Below are 18,505 nucleotides of genomic sequence, written 5' to 3'. Positions count from 1 at the left end.
AGTGGTGTCATTGCCTGCGGCGGTGGATGCACTATTGAACAGGGTTTCCCAGCAGCGGATTCCCTCCACCGTATCACGTTTATCTCCACGCTGAACACACAAATCTCATACGAGCCCTTCTGGATGTGTCCCTATGAGCACGGCAAACCCATTAGCCAGATATTAGTGGAGATTTAAGTGTCTGTGACACAAAAATAGCATCGGAAATGTGTTACGCAATCATTTTGAGCCCTGGAAAAATACAGAAAAGCACATAAACAAATGTATGACAGGAGCGAGCATCCTCCACATCCATTCATTTAGTAGATGCTCTTATAGATGAGGAGAAGAGAAGCACTTTAGAAACAAAATATGGTCTTGTTTATTATCCAAATCTCCACAAGCTCTTAAATCAAGAAGCATTTTCTGCACAAGCACAAGTGTTGTCTTGTTTTCAGAAATAATGAGTCAAATTTAAGGGAGTTTTCATTTAAACCAGGCAAAATCTGCCAATGAGGAAGTAAATAATCTACTTTTCCTTTTCATTTAAGGTTATTTAGCTCGTTTTAAGGAAAAGCTCACTTAATTATGGCATATTATTGCTTAAAACATGACTGTATGTTTCGCCTGTCTTGAAAATGCATCTTGATTTAGCAATATTTAGATATTTGGACTAGACACAAGGCAAACGTGTAAGAAATAAAACATTTTGGCTGTGTGTAGAGAGCACGGCATGACAGTTTTTAGATGTTATAGTTTTTTTATATGTGCTTTTGGAAGATTAAGACGTTTTCTTTTACATGAAATGACACTGGAAGTTTCTTATAATAATTCTGTATATTATATAGCGCTTTTCTGGGCACTCAAAGCACTTTACACAATGGGGGGAATCTCCTCATCCACCACTAGTGTGCAGCATCCACCTGGATGACATGATTGTGTCAGACCGCACACCAGCTGATTGGTGGAGAGGAGACAGAGGGATGAAGCCAATGATGAAATGCGGAGGCTGTGATGGACAGAAGCCATTTGGGCAAATTGGGCCAGGATGCCGGGGTTAAACCCTGAAAGACATCCTGGGATTTTTAACGTCTCATCCGGAAGATATCACTCACTGAGCAGTAAAGAGTCCCTGTCACTATACTGGGGCATTAGGAGCCACACAGACCGCAGGTTGAACGCCCCCTGCTGCCCTCACTAACACCACTTCCGGCAGCAACCTCACTTTCCGATGTGGTCTCCCATCCAGGTACTGACCAGGCAAAGCCCTGCTTAGCTTCAGTGGGCGACCATGTGAGAGTTGCCGAGAGCTGCTGCCGGCACTCATCAATTGTAGAATAAACATGCAGACTGACTTGATGTGGATGCAAGTTTTTCAGTGGATATTCTGAGAAAACAACAGAATTTCAAGACCTGCAAACCAGCAGATATATGAAATAATAAATCTGAGGTGTTGAGATGTACAGAACACTGCATTAAATGCTTTTCCTACTCGAGTTTTTGCTTCTAATCCAAACATCTAAAACTTTTTACATCAAGAAGCATCTTCTGCACAAGAACAAAATACAGTCTTGAAACAACACCGCCAAACTGAGTGAGTTTTTCCTGAACACAACCATAACCTGCCAATCGAGTTAATAATCTTGCTTTTACTGTTGACTGAACATCATTTCTCTTACGCCTTTGTCAGTGTATTTTGCTTGTTTTAAGGAAAAACTCACTTCATTTTGACCTATTAGTTCCTTAAACAAGACAACATGTTTTCCTTGTCCAGAAAATGCTTCTTGATTAAAGAGTTTTTGGATATTTAGACTAGAAACAAGGCAAAAACTCTGAGTAAGAAAAGCTTTTTTGCAGAGAGAGAGAGAGTGAGAGAGATGGTTAAGAATGAGAGGAGGAGTGGAGAGCGAGCGCAAAGGGGCAGGACTCTCTCTCTTTCTCTTCTCTCTCCTCTTTCTCTCTCTCTCTCTCTGGTGCTTTTAAGAGGAAACTTTGTGTTTTGTTCTTCAAGTTCACTTTAGTTCTCGCTGCTCTCTCATGCTGCTTTCTTCGCGTCCGTGTGTTTATTACTGACGGACGCATGAGATGCGCACCGGCAGCGCTGGATCCGCGTTTGCCTCGCGTCACATCATCTCAGAGCTCACTTTCTGGATTGTAATGTTTTCCAAAGTTTCACCAAAAGTGACGCGTGACTGATCTTCACTGGAATACATGGGATGATAACAATAATGTGGCTGGTGGTTTTGTTGTGTTGCGTTTTGGACGCCTCCGTTGCGCGTCCACCTGCGAACGCGTCTCTGCTCGCACCTGACGGAACCGTGCGCGCGGTGGACCGGATTTATCACGGGGGAGGAAAAGCCGGGTATCTTCTGTATCTGGACGAGCAGCGCTTTCAGCTGGATATGGAGCGGGATGAAACGATACCGGATCATCAGTTCAGCGCTGACGCACCGCCGCGCAGGGAATGCGTTTACCGCGGGACCGTCAATTCAAACGCGCAATCTCTAGCTGTTTTTAACCTGTGTGGTGGCGGGCTTGAAGGGTTTTTCGCGCTTGATCACTCCCGGTACACCATCACTCCTGTTATCCGAGCGAAAGGGCACGAGAATGACGTGCATATAGTCGAGGACGCCGACGCGACGCGCGCGCTTCATCTCTACACCCGGGAGCGCTTCAGTTTCGAGGCGATGCCTGAGCGGCACAGCTGCGGCACGCGGGACCGGAAAACGCGCAAGCACAAAAAAGAAATGCACGGGCGCAGATGGTGGACAAAGTTTATCAAACCTGACGCTTCGCCGACGCGACGCAAACGCTCTGTGTCGCGCGCGCGGCACGTGGAGCTGCTGCTGGTCGCTGATGCTTCCATGACGAAGAAATACGGGAAGGACTTACAGCACTACCTGTTGACGCTCGCGTCCATCGCGTCCAAACTCTACGGTCACGCGAGCATCGAGAACCCCATCCGGCTGTCGGTGGTGAAAGTGGCGCTTCTGTCCGAGCACGAGAAGGGCATCGAGATCTCCAAAAACGCGGCCGCGACGCTCAAGAGCTTCTGCAAGTGGCAGAACCAGCAGAACCCTCTGGATGACGATCATCAGCATCACCATGACGCCGCGATCCTCTTCACCAGGCAGGTAAAGCGGAGGTCAGCCTCGGTCAGCCCTGGCACTGCGGCTCGGGCGCGCGCACAGATATATACACAGGGGGGGAAATTGCTTAAACAATTTATATTGACTGAATTTAAACAAACGCATCAAGTTAAACATTATTATATTTAATTTAAGTTCTGCCCAAACAAACAGTAAGCAATTACCTTAAAATAATTAGAGTAAATCCAATGAATCATTTTTCAGCGTAAGTCGTTACACAGATTTGTGTCCTGACATATCACAAAAACACATACACACACACACTTGTGCAATAAAAAAACGATTCACTGGATTTACTAAACATGTTTAGGCAGAATTTAAATAAACAAATTAAGTTAAGTTTAAATTCAGCTCATAAAAAATTGTGAGCAATCAGATCCCTTAAACGTGTTTAGTAAATCCAGTGACTCGGTTGTTCAGTGCACAAGCACGGCCATGTACACACACACACAGCACTTCACTCCCAAAGTGACATCATCACTGTTCTGTGCTGAGAGGGTTGAACTAAGTGACCTTACAAAAGTCCAAACATGCAGTAGTGCTGCAGTACTGTGATGTTCACTACGGCACTGGCCTGCGGGCAGTTAGACCACTACTATGGTAGTGACCTTGATGCCAAGTTATCAACATTTGTGTGCATGCTTGTGTGTGTGAGAGAACAGGTCAGCCGGATCTGATCAGATGTCCGACTACTGTGGGAATGTCAGTCTTTCTCCTTCCTGTTCCACAGTGAACTGTACAGTGGTTTCCTCTGCCGGTGTTTTGGTAGGCAGGCGTGTTCCCCGTCCCCTGACTGCTGTGTGCCTCCATGCAGTGTGTGATCTCCAGTGCACATTCCTGATGCTGCCGGAGATCTGGGTTTTTCTTTAAACTGGACCGCAGCACAGAGACCACACGGCTGTAACCCCACACTAACACTCCATCACCTCACTTGTGGTTTTGGAGTCTTTCGTGTTTCCAGACGGAGCCTGTAAGTCATGCGAGGTCTCGTTCACTGGAGCTCTTACAGTGCAGAAAATATGTGCTGTATCGTGTCTGAACATCTTTAAAGGGACAGTTCACCTGAAAAGGAAGATTTACTCACTATTTACTCTCCCTTTATGAGTTTCAGTCTTTTGTCGAACACTAAAGATATTTTGAAGAATGCTGAAAACCTGCTACTATTGACTTCCGTAGTCTTTTTAAATAAGAAGATTATCCAAATTCACTAGTTGTCCAAAACAGCAGTGAATTAGTTAGCTATATTTACACTAGTTAGTTATGTTTACACTAGTTGTCCAGAACAGCAGTGGACTAGTTAGCTTTATTTACACTAGTTGTTCAAAACAGCAATGGACTTGTTATTTATATTAACACTAACTAGTTGTAGTTGTTTATACACAAGTTGTCCAGAACAGCAGTGGACTAGTTAGCTCTATTTACACTAGTTAGCTATATTTACACTAGTTGTCCAGAACATCAGTGGACTATTTAGTTATATTTACACTAGTTGTCCAGAACAGCAGTGGATTAGTTAGTTAAATTTACATTAGTGGTCCAAAGCAGCAATGAACTTGTTATTTATATTTACACTAACTAGTTGTTTTTACACAAGTTGTCCAGAACAGCAGTGGACTAGACTAGTTAGATATATTTACACTAGTTAGTTATGTTTACACTAGTGGTTCAGAACAGCAATGGACTAGTTAGCTATATATACACTAGTTGGTTATATTTACACTAGTTGTCCAGAAGTAGTAGACTAGTTAGTTATATTTACACTAGTTGTCCAGAACAGCAGTGGATTAGTTTGTTAAATTTACTCTAGTGGTTCAAAGCAGCAATGGACTTGTTATTTATATTTACACTGACTAGTTGTTTTTACACAAGTTGTCTAAAACAGCAGTGGACTAGTTAGCTATATATACACTAGTTAGTTAAATTTACACTAGTTGTCCAGAACAGCAGTGGACTAGTTAATTAAATTTACACTAGTGGTTCAAAACAGCAATTGACTAGTTATTTATATTTACACTAACTAGTTGTATTTACACAAATTGTCCAGAGCAGCAGTGGACTAGTTAGCTATATTTACACTAGTTAGTTATGTTTACACTAGTTGTCCAGAACAACAGTGGACTAGTTAGTTAAATTTACACTAGTTAGTTATGTTTAAAATAGTGGTGCACAACAGCAATGGACTAGTTTGCTAAATATACACTAGTTAGCTAAATTTACACTAGTGGTTCAAAACAGCAATGGATTAGTTATTTATATTAACACTAACTAGTTGTTTTTACACATGTTGTCCAGAACAGCAGTGGACTAGTTAGCTATATTTAAACTAGTTAGTTATATTTACACTAGTTGTCCAGAACAACAGTGGACTGGTTAATTGTTTACACTAGTTGTCCAGAACAGTGGTGGACTAGTTTGCTATGTTTACAATAGTTAGTTATATTTACACTAGTTGTCCAGAACAGCAGTAAACTAGTTAGTTATGTTTACACTAGTGGTTCAAAACAGCAATGGACTAGCTAGTTACTTTTACACTAGTTAGTTATATTTACACTTGTGAGCTATATTTACAATTGTTAGTTATATTTACACTGGTTGTCAAGAACAGCAGTGGACTAGTTAGTTAGATTTACAATAAATAGATAATATATATTCTAAAATGACTCCAAGATTTCTCGTTTTCAGTTTTATTTGACTCTACACTCTTGTTTTAGCTGTTTAACTAGTTCCTCTAGTGGATATAAATGCGCTTGACAACCGTGTTGGCATGTCGGTAAGTGGCACTGACGTGGTTTCCCTCTCTGAAGAGCCGCCACGGCGAATCCCACAGAGACGCAGCTTCTGTTGGCAGCTGTGGCGTTCCTCTGGCGCTGAGAGCCTCACACACCTGGTGGAGGAGAGTGTGTGTGTGTTTAAGAGTGTGTGGTTGTGAAGTACACCATGTCAACAAGCTCTGATGGGCAGCAGAAGCCCACAGACACCCACTGAGAGCACTAGAACGGGTGCCAAGACCAAACACAAAGACTATGAAATAACTCGAGCATCATTTCCTTTCCCAAAGCTTCATGGATGTTTGCTGAGAATAATCAGAATCTGTCGTCATTTACTGTGTGACCTTCTTTTTGTGTGTGTGTGTGTGTGTGTGTGTGTGTGTGTGTGTGTGTGTGTGTGTGTGTGTGTGTGTGTGTGTGTGACCCAGAATTTGTCTGCAGTCAGTCTAACTCAATATTCAGTTAAAGAGAAAGTTTAGCAGAATGTTCACACTGCTCATTTTCAAAGAGTTTAATTGATTAACAGCAGTGGATTAGTAATATTTACACTAATTGTCCAGAACAGCAGTGGACTAGTTAGTTAGATTTACACTAGTTGTCCAGAACAGCAGTGGACTAGTTAGTTAGATTTACACTAGTTGTTCAGAACAGCAGTGGACTAGTTGGTTATATTCACACCAGCTAGTTAGATTTACACTAGTTGTTCAGAACAGCAGTGGACTAGTTGGTTATATTTACACTAGTTAGTTAGATTTACACTAGTTGTTCAAAACAGCAGTGGATTAGTTGGTTATGTTTACACTAGTTGTTTAGAACAGCAATGGACTAGTTGGTTATATTTACACTTGTTAGTTAGATTTACACTAGTTGTTCAGAACAGCAGTGGATTAGTTGGTTATATTTACACTAGTTGTTTAGAACAGCAATGGACTAGTTGGCTATATTTACACTTGTTAGTTAGATTTACACTAGTTGTTCAGAACAGCAGTGGACTAGTTGGTTATATTTACACTAGTTGGTTAGATTTACACTAGTTGTTCTGAACAGCAGTGGACTAGTTGGTTAGATTTATACTAGTTGGTTAGATTTACACTAGTTGTTCAGAACAGCAGTGGACTAGTTGTTATATTTACACTAGTTAGTTAGATTTACACTATTTGTTCAGAACAGCAGTGGACTAGTTTAATATATTTACACTAGTTAATTAGATTTACACTAGTTGTTCAGAACAGCAGTGGACTAATTAGTTATATTTACACTAGTTAGTTAGATTTACACTAGTTGTTTAGAACAGCAATGGACTAGTTGGTTATATTTACACTTGTTAGTTAGATTTACACGAGTTGTTCAGAACAGCAGTGGACTAGTTGATTATATTTATACTAGTTAGTTAGATTTACACTAGTTGTTCAGAACAGCAGTGGACTAGTTGGTTATATTTACAGCAGTTAGTTATATTTACACTAGTTTGTTAAATTTGCATTTGTGGTTTAGAACAGCAGTGGATTAAATAGTTATATTTATACTAGTTAAATTTACACCAGTTGTTCAGAATAGCAGTGGACTAGTTAGTAATATTTACACTAGTAAGTTATATATACAGTAGTTTTTCAAAACAGCAGTGGACTAATTAGTTAAATTTACAATACTTAGTTAGATTTACACTAGTGGATCAGAACAGCAGTCGTGTGATTGATTACATCATGTATCTTGTGTAGTCTGATAAATTAAATTACGAAGATGAAACGTGCGTCGACCGGCTCGCTGTGTGTGTGTGTGTGTGTGTGTGTGTGTGTATGTGTGTGTGTGTGTGTGTGTCAATGCAGCTCGATGCACAGCGCAGAACAAGGGCTGCATTGAGAACACACAGGCTACGAGTGCGTGTGTGATGATGAAGTGTGGCATCAGACAAACACATGACTGCAGGACAATGACTCCAGTGTGTGTGTGTTACGCCACAATCACTCAGAGATCTGCAGACAAGCAGGTGCATTGCATTAACATTTATAATTTTAATCATATGCAATGTGTTCTATGTTGGCAGAGAGCCAATCAGAAACTTCCAAAACCCTGACATCATCATCTGAGCTTTTCCAGAGGCAGAATAATCTTACTGTGTGTAAACTTGACTTTGAAGAAGAGTTAGAACAATTTCTCAAACAATCTCTCTCTCATTATTCTGCTGTTAAACAGAACAGAAACACATGTGATCATCCTCACTTACCTAAAAGAGGAAAAGTTTACTCACATGAACATCTCAACATCTTTAAATGGTGATGTGCCTTCATACAGTGCATGTAAACATCTGCTTTCAACTGTATATTGATCGTGGAACAACATTCCAATCAGCCAATCAGAATTAAGGGATATGTTTACCATTTATGTAGGGTTTAGTCTTACGCTTCGGAATTTTGCACTTCTACATCAGTGTTATCCAACTAATTCCCTCAGATTTTGGGAATAATTATGGTTGAGCAGGGCTCGAAATTAACATATTTGCTTGGTAGCACCGCTGCTCCTAACTTAAAAAATTTAGCCGCATCAGAAAAAAGTTAGTCGCCCCCACCAATTATAAGCATCATTACTACAAGTTTTATTCAAACATATTTATTTCATTTGAAATCAACACTAATCAAACTAACAAGCAAAAAAAAAAATGTTTATATATATATATATATATATATATATATATATATATATATATATATATATATATATATATATATACAGTACCGTATATATATACAGTATATACAATACAATATAGCAATATATACAGTATATACCAGGGGTCACCAACCCTATTCCTGGAGAGCTACCTTCCTGCAGAATTCAGTCCCAACCCTGATCAAACACACCTAATAGTACCTAAAGCAGCACTTGATAATTGCAAAAAGGTGTGTTTGGTCAGGGATGCAACTGAAATGTGCAGGAAGGTAGCTCTCTAGGAAGGGTGACCCCTGGTGAACTACAAGTTTTATTCAAACATATTTACATATTTATTGCATTTAAAAATCAACACTAATCAAACTAACAAGCAATATATATATATGCAAGCATAAAGAAAATATGTCTCAACGAAATCCCGTTATTTCAAGAAAATACATTTTTATAACATCTTCAGCGCTTCACATTTTCGCGGTATTAGCTCTCTCTGTCATCCCAAGCCTGAAGGCGTTGACTGAGTGATTGACAGCTGATATTTCAGTGCTAGAGCAGTGGACCAATAAGAAGAGTGCGAAGGCGGGGCAAGCCTTACAGACTTGGCTTTGTTTACTGGTACTGTTGACATGACAACTGTTTAACCATTCCTGAGCGCTGCGTTTCGAGTATCAAGTGCAGAGATGCATTCTGCGTGAATGTCTCCCGAATCCGTGCATGTGCTGAACATTTTGCAGTAAAACCTGGTCGCACACAACACTTTTATGCACTCACACACATGCTCCTAAATATATTTTGAGGTCGCATAGATAAAATCTCGGGCGCATATGCGATCAAAATGGTCGCAATTTCGAGCCCTGATGAGTGTTGGGGTCGGGAATAGGTACAGATTACATTTTCCAACAAAAAAATTATGCTCCAGGATCAACATACACTGAAAAAAATGTGTGCGACGTTGTTGCAAACAATTTATATCTGTTCAGTTTAAACAAATTAAACTTAGTAATGCTCAGCTGAATTTTGTTTGTTTAAAGTCATCCCAAATAAATTGTTTACAACCACTTAACTTGAAAACATAAGAGGCGACGCAGTGGTGCAGTAGGTAGTGCTGACGCATTACAGCAAGAAGGTCTCTGGTTCGAGCCTCGGCTAAGTTGGCGTTTCTGTGTGGAGTTTGCAAGTTCTCCCTGCGTTCGCGTGGGTTTCCTCCTGGTGCTCCGGTTTCCCCCACAGTCCAAACACATGCGGTACAGGTGAATCAGGTAGGCTAAATTGTCCGTAGTGCATGAGTGTGTGTGTGTGGATGTTTCCCAGAGATGGGTTGCAGCTGGAAGGGCATCCGCTGCATAAAAACAAGCTGGATAAGTTGGCGGTTCATTCCACTGTGGCGACCCCGGGTTAATTAAGGGACTAAGCCGACAAGAAAATGAATGAACTTGAAAACATTCAAGGAATCATCTATGAATAGTTTCCTTCAGTGTAGAGGTTAATCCAGATCACATCATCCTTTTCAACATCAGACGTGCCACAATATAAACCAGACATGATAATGTCGGCTGTTCTCTAAGTCTGATCTCCGCTATATGAAATACTCCTAGCGAGTGAGTTTTCTCAGTGTACTGCTACTCACTCACCGTGTGCTCTATAGCGTTCTGCATGCACAGACAGAGTAAATAATGCACTGTTTGTTCAGGAGTCTGACCCAGGTGTGTGTACTGAATGTGTTTTTACAGGACTGATGTTGGTGTACAGTTGAACTCGGAATTATCAGCCCTCCTGTATATTCTTTATTTCTGTTTAATAGATAGAAATCTTCAACACATTTCTAATCATGATAGTGTTAATAACTCATCTCTAATAACTGATTTATTTCCTCTTTGTCATGATGACACTAGTATTCAGCTTAAAGTGACATGTAAAGGCTTCACTAGGGTAATTAGGGTAAAGTTGGGGTAATTAGGCAAGTCATTGCAGGGTTCAACGCTAAGGATTTTTTCTACTGGTCCGATCAGGCCAGTGGTTCAGATATTTACTTGCCCTGCAATATTTTCACTGGCCCCACCAAAAAAAAGAGTTATTAGCTATTTTTAGCCGCATATTTTAAATATTTTTTCAAAAATAAAGTCTGTCGTCGGCACCAATAGCCTAGTGGTTAGTGCGTCGACACATAGCACCAAGGTGCTCACGGCGATCCGAGTTCGATTCCCAGCTCAATGTCCTTTGCCGATCCCTCCCTATCTCTGCTCCCCACACTTTCCTGTCTGTAAAATCTCCACTGTCCTATCCCAATAAAGGTGAAAACCCCCACAAAAAAATAAAATAAATAAATAAAGTCTGTCAATCTAGAGTTTCAATGCTTACATTTTTTTAATAGAAGTGTTATGCAAACAAAAAGAGCAGAGGAAAATGTGGAGGTATTTTAATGCGGTTTGAAATTATTTAACAAAAGGTGGCTGACTGGTCAATCTGATGGCAAACTGCAAAGCATCACTTCATTTTTTTATTTTTATTTTTTTGTCGTGTTGTTCACACGTAAATGTCCACTTCCATGAGGTTATAAACAGACATTTTCTTTTAGCCTTATAATTTGATGTTGCCGTGTCTTCGCTGTACTGGTTGTTACCAGGTTACAGAAAAAATAGCATGCTCAAACATCAAATGAGAAAAGAGAAACTGAAAGCAGTATGGTGTTTACGACATCACAGAGCAGGTCATCTTTAAAGACTTAAAAGCACAAACTTAAAATGAACGCCGTTGACAAATAGTCGCAGACAAATTCAATGTTAGTGACAAGGCAGCACCAATCAGGCCAGTAATGATCCTGTCTACTGTCCCAAGCGTCTCTCAAGCTGGCCCTGGGCCACCGGGCAGTCCTTATTGTTGAGCCCTGCATTGTGTAACAGTGGTTTGTTCTGGAGACAATCCAAAACTAATATTGCTAAAGGGGGCGAATAATATTGAGCTTAAAATGTCTTTAAAACAATTAAAAACTGCTTTTATTCTAGACTTTCTCCAGAAGATCAAATATTAGAGAAACTCCTGAATCTGTTCAACATTATTTGGGAAATATCCTAAAGAGAAATCACAGGAGGGTGAATAATTTTGACTTCAGCTGTGTGTCGTCTTCATCACTTGTCTCTGAAGTCTCTGGTGGACGCCGGTGTGCTTCCGTCGTTGTCTGTGTGTCTGTGTGTTGGTTGTATTACACTGGGGTATTTCACACATCCGTCGTCTCTATATGTTGACAGCTGAGTGAAAACCTCTGAGCTCTTGTGAATCTGAACTCACGCTGTTTCAGATTTTCTCCATCAGTGCCAACGTTGACTAGCAACCGTCTGCAGCCGGATCCGCTCTCTGCTGAGAAACGCAAGACTCCAAGAATGTGTTTTGGACTCGCAGAAGAGCTGGACTTCAGATGGCTGATGTAGAGCTGAAGTCAAAACTATTAGCCATCTTGGGAACTTAGTTTCTTTTTTAATATTTACCAAATGATGTTGAACAGATTCAGGAGTTTCTCACACTGTTTCCTCTAATATTTTTTCTTCTGGAGAAAGTCTTATTTCGGCTAGAATGAAAGCAGTTTTAATTGTTTTAAAGCCATTTATAAGGTCAATATTATTCACCCCCTTCAGCAATATTAGTGTTGGATTGTCTCCAGAACAAACCACTGTTATACAATGATTTGCCTAATTACCCTAACTTTACCCTAATTACCCTAGTGAAGCCTTTACATGTCACTTTAAGCTGAACACTAGTGTCTTGAAGAATATCTAGTCTAATATTATGTGCTGTCATCATGATGAAGAGGAAATAAATCAGCTATTAGAGATGAGTTATTAACACTATCATGATTAGAAATGTGTTGAAGTAATCTTCTCTCCGTTAAACAGAAATTGGGGGAAAATAAAATATTAAAATTCAGCAGGAGGGTGAATAATTCTGAATATCCTTCTCATGTTTGATTGAGTCTTCATTGATTCTGCTGTTTCAGTGAATCAGTCAACATTTATGATTGATTTGTTTATATATTTTGTGCGCCTGAAGATCAGTGAGAAGGCTGATCTCAGGTCAGTTTAGCTGTTTCTGTGTGTTTGTCTCTGTAACACCTGTAAATCAGAAGCAGGTAACTGAAGCTGTGGTTGGTTCTGCAGAATCAGCAACAACTCGCTCTGCTACATCTGTCTGTCTGTCTGTTATTTTATCTGTCTGTCTGTCTGCCTGCCCGTCATTCTAACTGTCTTTTTTATATTCTTTCTGTCTGTATGTTTGTCTGTCTGTTGTTCTGTTTATCTGTCTGTCTGTTATTCTGCCTGTTTGTCATTCTGCCTGTCTGTCTGTCTGTCTGTATGTATGTATGTCTGTTTGTCTGTCTGTTCTGTTTATCTGTCTGTCTGTTATTCTGTCTGTGCTGTCTGTCTATCCGTCATTCAGACTGTCTGTTTTATATTCTGTCTGTCTGTCTGTCTGTCTCTTAGTCTGTCTGTCTGTTAGTCTGTCTGTCTGTTAGTCTGTCTGTCTGTCTGTTAGTCTGTCTGTCTGTCTGTTAGTCTGTCTGTCTGTCTGTCTGTCTGTTAGTCTGTCTGTCTGTTAGTCTGTCTGTCTGTCTGTTAGTCTGTCTGTCTGTCTGTTATTCTGCCTGTCTGTCTGTCTGTCATTCTCTCAGTCTGTTATTCTGTTTGTCTATTATTCTGTCTGTCTGTTATTCTGTCTGTGTTATTCTGTCTGTGCTGTCTGTCTGTCATTCTGCCTGTCTGTCTGTCATTATGTCTTTCTGTCTGTGTTTTTCTGTCTGTCTGTCAGTCATTCTGCCTGTTTGTCTGTTATTCTGTCTGTGCTGTCTGTCTGTCATTCTCTCAGTCTGTTACTCTGTCTGTCTATCATTCTGTCTGTCTATCATTCTGTCTTTTTTATTCTATCTGTTATTCTTATTCTGCCTGTCTATTGTGTCTACAGTCTGTTATTTTGTCTGACTGACTTTCATTCTGTCTTATTCTGTCTGTCTGTCATTCTGTTTGTATGTTATTCTGTCTGTCTTATTCTATCTGTCTGTCTGCATGTCCGTCATTCTGTCTGTTTTTTGTCTGTATGTCTGTCTTGTTTCTGTCTGTCTGCGGTCTGTTATTCTGTCAGCCTGTTATTCTGCCTGTCGGTTGTGTCTGCAGTCTGTTATTTTGTCTGTCTGTTTGTCTGTCTGTTGTTCAGTCTGTCTCTCTCTCTGTCAGTTATTGTGTCTGTTATCTGACAGAAAGCCAGACATGAGTTCTCCTCTTTCTCAGGAGTCGGATTTTCCCGCTGTGCATCTGTTTGTCATTTTTTCATCTCTTATTTTCCGTCTGTTTTGTCCTCTTCATGTTCTGCCTCCCTCAGGCAGACATTCCTCTCAGTGTCTCTCCATATCAGGTTTCCTTCTGTCCGTCTGTCTGCTTCATTCTATAGCAGACGAGTCTCTGCCGAACCCAAAACTGTTCAGCAGAGCAGAACTTTCTGATAGCAACACCCTAGCAACCATCCTGCAGACTCAGCATCAGTGTGTGTTCAGTAATTGATGGACAGGAGTGTGTGAAGTGTGTTTGTTCCTCCAATGAGGTCATGAGCTCACTCTTGATCTGTTCACACACACACACACACACACACACACACACACACACAAACAGCGCGTTGCTTTTAGAAGTGCGTGTGTTTTCTGAGGGCTGTGTGTGAAGAGCTGCTTTCAGAGTCCAGGTTGTTTCCATCTGCTCACACTGAACGAGTAAACACAGAGAACACTGAGAGGTTGACTGTATGATTGTTAGACAATACACACACACACACACACACACACAATCCTAAGCATCAGCCTCTCCAAATGAGTCAGAAAACAATCCAAACTAACTTGTTTACTCTAATAAACTGAAACAAAACTAGAGCTGCGCAGTGGTTAGCACCGTCAAATCACAGCGGTAAGGTTGCTGGTTCAAGCCACGGCAGGTTCAAGGGTTGTTTCTGTGTGGAGTTTGCATGTGCTCCCCGTGTTGCCGTGGGTTTCCTCCGGGTGCTCCGGTTTCCCCCACAGTCCAAACACATGCGCTGTAGGGGAACTGATCAACTAAACTGGCCGTAGTGGATGAGTGTGTATGGGTATTTCCCAGCACTGGGTTGCAGCTGGAAGGGCATCCGCTTTGTAAAACATGCTGGAATAGTTGGCGGTTCATTCCGCAGTGGTCACCCCTGATAATTAGGGAAAATTAATGAAATAAAGCTGAGATTGGATAAGTTTTACATGCTGAACTGACAGTAATGTTGCTTTGGAAAATAATAAAATAATTATAAGTACTAAAATTATGAACTATGAATTATATAAACTACAATTAATTAATGCTAAATTTAATATAAGATTAAATAATAATGATGAAAGTTTGAATACCGTAATACCGTGCTGACAAACGTTTGTTTTTCTCTCTCTCTGTGTGTGTGTGTGTGTGTGTATTCAGGATCTGTGCGGGCATCACTCGTGTGACACTCTGGGCATGGCGGATGTAGGAACTGTGTGTTCGCCGGAGAGGAGCTGTGCTATCATTGAGGACGACGGCCTGCACGCTGCCTTCACTGTGGCTCATGAGATCGGTACACAGACGGATCATAGACAGACATGCACACACTTAAGTGCATGTGCACATACAAACAGACATACATGCACACAGATGTACAAACACACACACACACTCATACAGACAGCTCCATAAATACATATATATCCACACACAAACACATACAGACAGCCACGCATACACAAATCCACAGACATGCACACACACAAACAGTCAGACACATACACACATGTAGATAAACATAAAGACACACAGATCGACAGACTTGCGCAAACACATAAAGGTATACACACACACATATAAACACAGAAACACACACACATAGAAAGACACACTCGCGCAGACATATAGACATGTACACACACACACACACTGACAGACGTGCAAACACATGCACGCACAAACAGTCAATTGAACACAGACATCCACACACACACACACACACACACACACACACATATACCCATGACCACACATGCACACACACAAAGGCATGTATACACATATAGACGTACATGCACACGAACAGCCTGAAACACACACACACACACACAGATGACATCACTCTTTGTGTTCAGGTCACCTGCTGGGTCTGTCCCACGACGACTCCAAGTTCTGCGAGGAGCGTTTCGGCTCCAGCGAGGACAAGCGGCTGATGTCCTCCATCCTGACCTCCATCGATGCCTCCAAACCCTGGAGCCGCTGCACCTCCAACACCATCACCGACTTCTTCGACGACGGAAACGGTAAAACCGAGAGAATCGCCGCCGCTCCATTTATCCTCATGTTACACTGATCTCTGGAGGATGCAGGAGATGGAAATTCAGCGTTTCATCACAGATATAAATTACACTCTGCTAGATATCCACACGGAGAGCAGCTGGAATGACGTAATGAATGTTTTACAATTTTTCCAGTGTTTGTGTAATCGTTGCTCTCTCCGTGTGTCCCCAGCGGAGTGTCTCCTGGACGCTCCCCGTGTTCCTCTGCTGGGGCCGGAGGAGCTGCCGGGTCAGAGTTACGATGCGGTGCAGCAGTGCCGTCTGGCGTTCGGCTCCGAGTACAGTGTGTGTCCCGGGATGGACATCTGCGCTCGGCTGTGGTGCTCCGTCATCAGGAAGGGTCAGATGGTGTGTCTGACCAAGAAGCTGCCCGCTGTTGAGGGAACGCCATGTGGGAAGGGCAGGATCTGTCTGCAGGGCAAATGTGTGGACAAAACCAAAAAGAGGCACTATTCGGTGAGAGCAATAACTGATAACCACACACGTTTACACTCGATACACTATATGCATGGGGACTTTTGATTATTAAAAGACACTTATAACCCTGTGTGAGCTTATTTACACTCAATACACTATATGCATGGGGACTTTTAATTATTAAAATACACTTATAACCACACGTGTGCTTATTTACACTCAATACAGTATATGCATGGGGACTTTTAATTATTAAAATACACTTATAACCACACGTGTGCTTATTTACACTCAATACACTATATGCATGGGGACTTTTAATTATTAAAAGACACTTATAACCCTGTGTGAGCTTATTTACACTCAATACACTATATGCATGGGGACTTTTAATTATTAAAATACACTTATAACCACACGTGTGCTTATTTACACTCAATACAGTATATGCATGGGGACTTTTAATTATTAAAATACACTTATAACCACACGTGTGCTTATTTACACTCAATACACTATATGCATGGGGACTTTTAATTATTAAAAGACACTTATAACCCTGTGTGAGCTTATTTACACTCAATACACTATATGCATGGGGACTTTTAATTATTAAAATACACTTATAACCACACGTGTGCTTATTTACACTCAATACAGTATATGCATGGGGACTTTTAATTATTAAAAGACACTTATAACCCTGTGTGAGCTTATTTACACTCAATACACTATATGCATGGGGACTTTTAATTATTAAAATACACTTATAACCACACGTGTGCTTATTTACACTCAATACAGTATATGCATGGGGACTTTTAATTATTAAAAGACACTTATAACCCTGTGTGAGCTTATTTACACTCAATACACTATATGCATGGGGACTTTTAATTATTAAAATACACTTATAACCACACGTGTGCTTATTTACACTCAATACAGTATATGCATGGGGACTTTTAATTATTAAAATACACTTATAACCACACGTGTGCTTATTTACACTCAATACAGTATATGCATGGGGACTTTTAATTATTAAAAGACACTTATAACCCTGTGTGAGCTTATTTACACTCAATACACTATATGCATGGGGACTTTTAATTATTAAAATACACTTATAACCACACGTGTGCTTATTTACACTCAATACAGTATATGCATGGGGACTTTTAATTATTAAAATACACTTATAACCACACGTGTGCTTATTTACACTCAATACAGTATATGCATGGGGACTTTTAATTATTAAAAGACACTTATAACCACACGTGTGCTTATTTACACTCGATACACTATATGCATGGGGACTTTTAATTAATAAAAGACACTTATAACCACAAGTGTGCTTATTTACACTCAATACAGTATATGCATGGGGACATTTAATTAATAAAAGACACTTATAACCATGTGTGAGCTTATTTACACTCAATACAGTATATACATGGGGACTTTTAATTATTAAAAGACACTTATAACCATGTGTGAGCTTATTTACACTCAATACACTATATGCATGGGGACTTTTAATTATTAAAAGACACTTATAACCACACGTGTGCTTATTTACACTCTATACACTATATGCACGAGGACTCTTAATTATTTGTGACCAGAGCAAACACTTATAACCACACGTGTGCTTATTTACACTCAATACAGTATATGCATGGGGACTTTTAATTATTAAAAAACACTTATAACCACACGTGTGCTTATTTACACTCAATACAGTATATGCATGGGGACTTTTAATTATTAAAAGACACTTATAACCACAAGTGTGCTTATTTACACTCAATACAGTATATGCATGGGGACTTTTAATTATTAAAAAACACTTATAACCACACGTGTGCTTATTTACACTCAATACAGTATATGCATGGGGACTTTTAATTATTAAAATACACTTATAACCACACGTGTACTTATTTACACTCAATACACTATATGCATGGGGAATTTTAATTATTAAAAGACACTTATAACCACAAGTGTGCTTATTTACACTCAATACAGTATATGCATGGGGACTTTTAATTATTAAAAAACACTTATAACCACACGTGTGCTTATTTACACTCAATACAGTATATGCATGGGGACTTTTAATTATTAAAAGACACTTATAACCACAAGTGTGC

At 40.2% G+C, this 18,505-nt stretch overlaps 1 protein-coding gene across 6 annotated transcripts in view; it reads left to right on the top strand.

Annotated features, from left to right (window-relative positions):
- The window catches only part of adamts5 (ADAM metallopeptidase with thrombospondin type 1 motif, 5 (aggrecanase-2)), a 46,062-nt gene that overhangs the window by 15,220 nt on the left and 12,337 nt on the right, over positions 1-18,505 (top strand). For 3 of the 6 annotated variants that reach the window (XR_015475838.1, XR_015475837.1, XR_015475839.1), the window contains exons 1-4: positions 1,988-3,113; positions 15,028-15,160; positions 15,723-15,890; positions 16,099-16,382. Coding sequence is in view for 3 of the 6 variants with exons in the window: in NM_001302231.1 (NP_001289160.1) it covers positions 2,208-3,113; positions 15,028-15,160; positions 15,723-15,890; positions 16,099-16,382 (1,491 nt within the window). In the remaining 3 variants the exon portion in view is untranslated. 6 annotated transcript variants of the gene reach the window in all.

This window comes from Danio rerio, chromosome 1, assembly GCF_052040795.2.
Source record: "Danio rerio strain M-AB ecotype USA chromosome 1, GRCz13ab, whole genome shotgun sequence".
Taxonomy (NCBI): domain Eukaryota; kingdom Metazoa; phylum Chordata; class Actinopteri; order Cypriniformes; family Danionidae; genus Danio; species Danio rerio.
The sequence above is the reverse complement of the archived record's forward strand: the minus strand, read 5'-3'. Positions and strand labels throughout refer to the sequence as shown.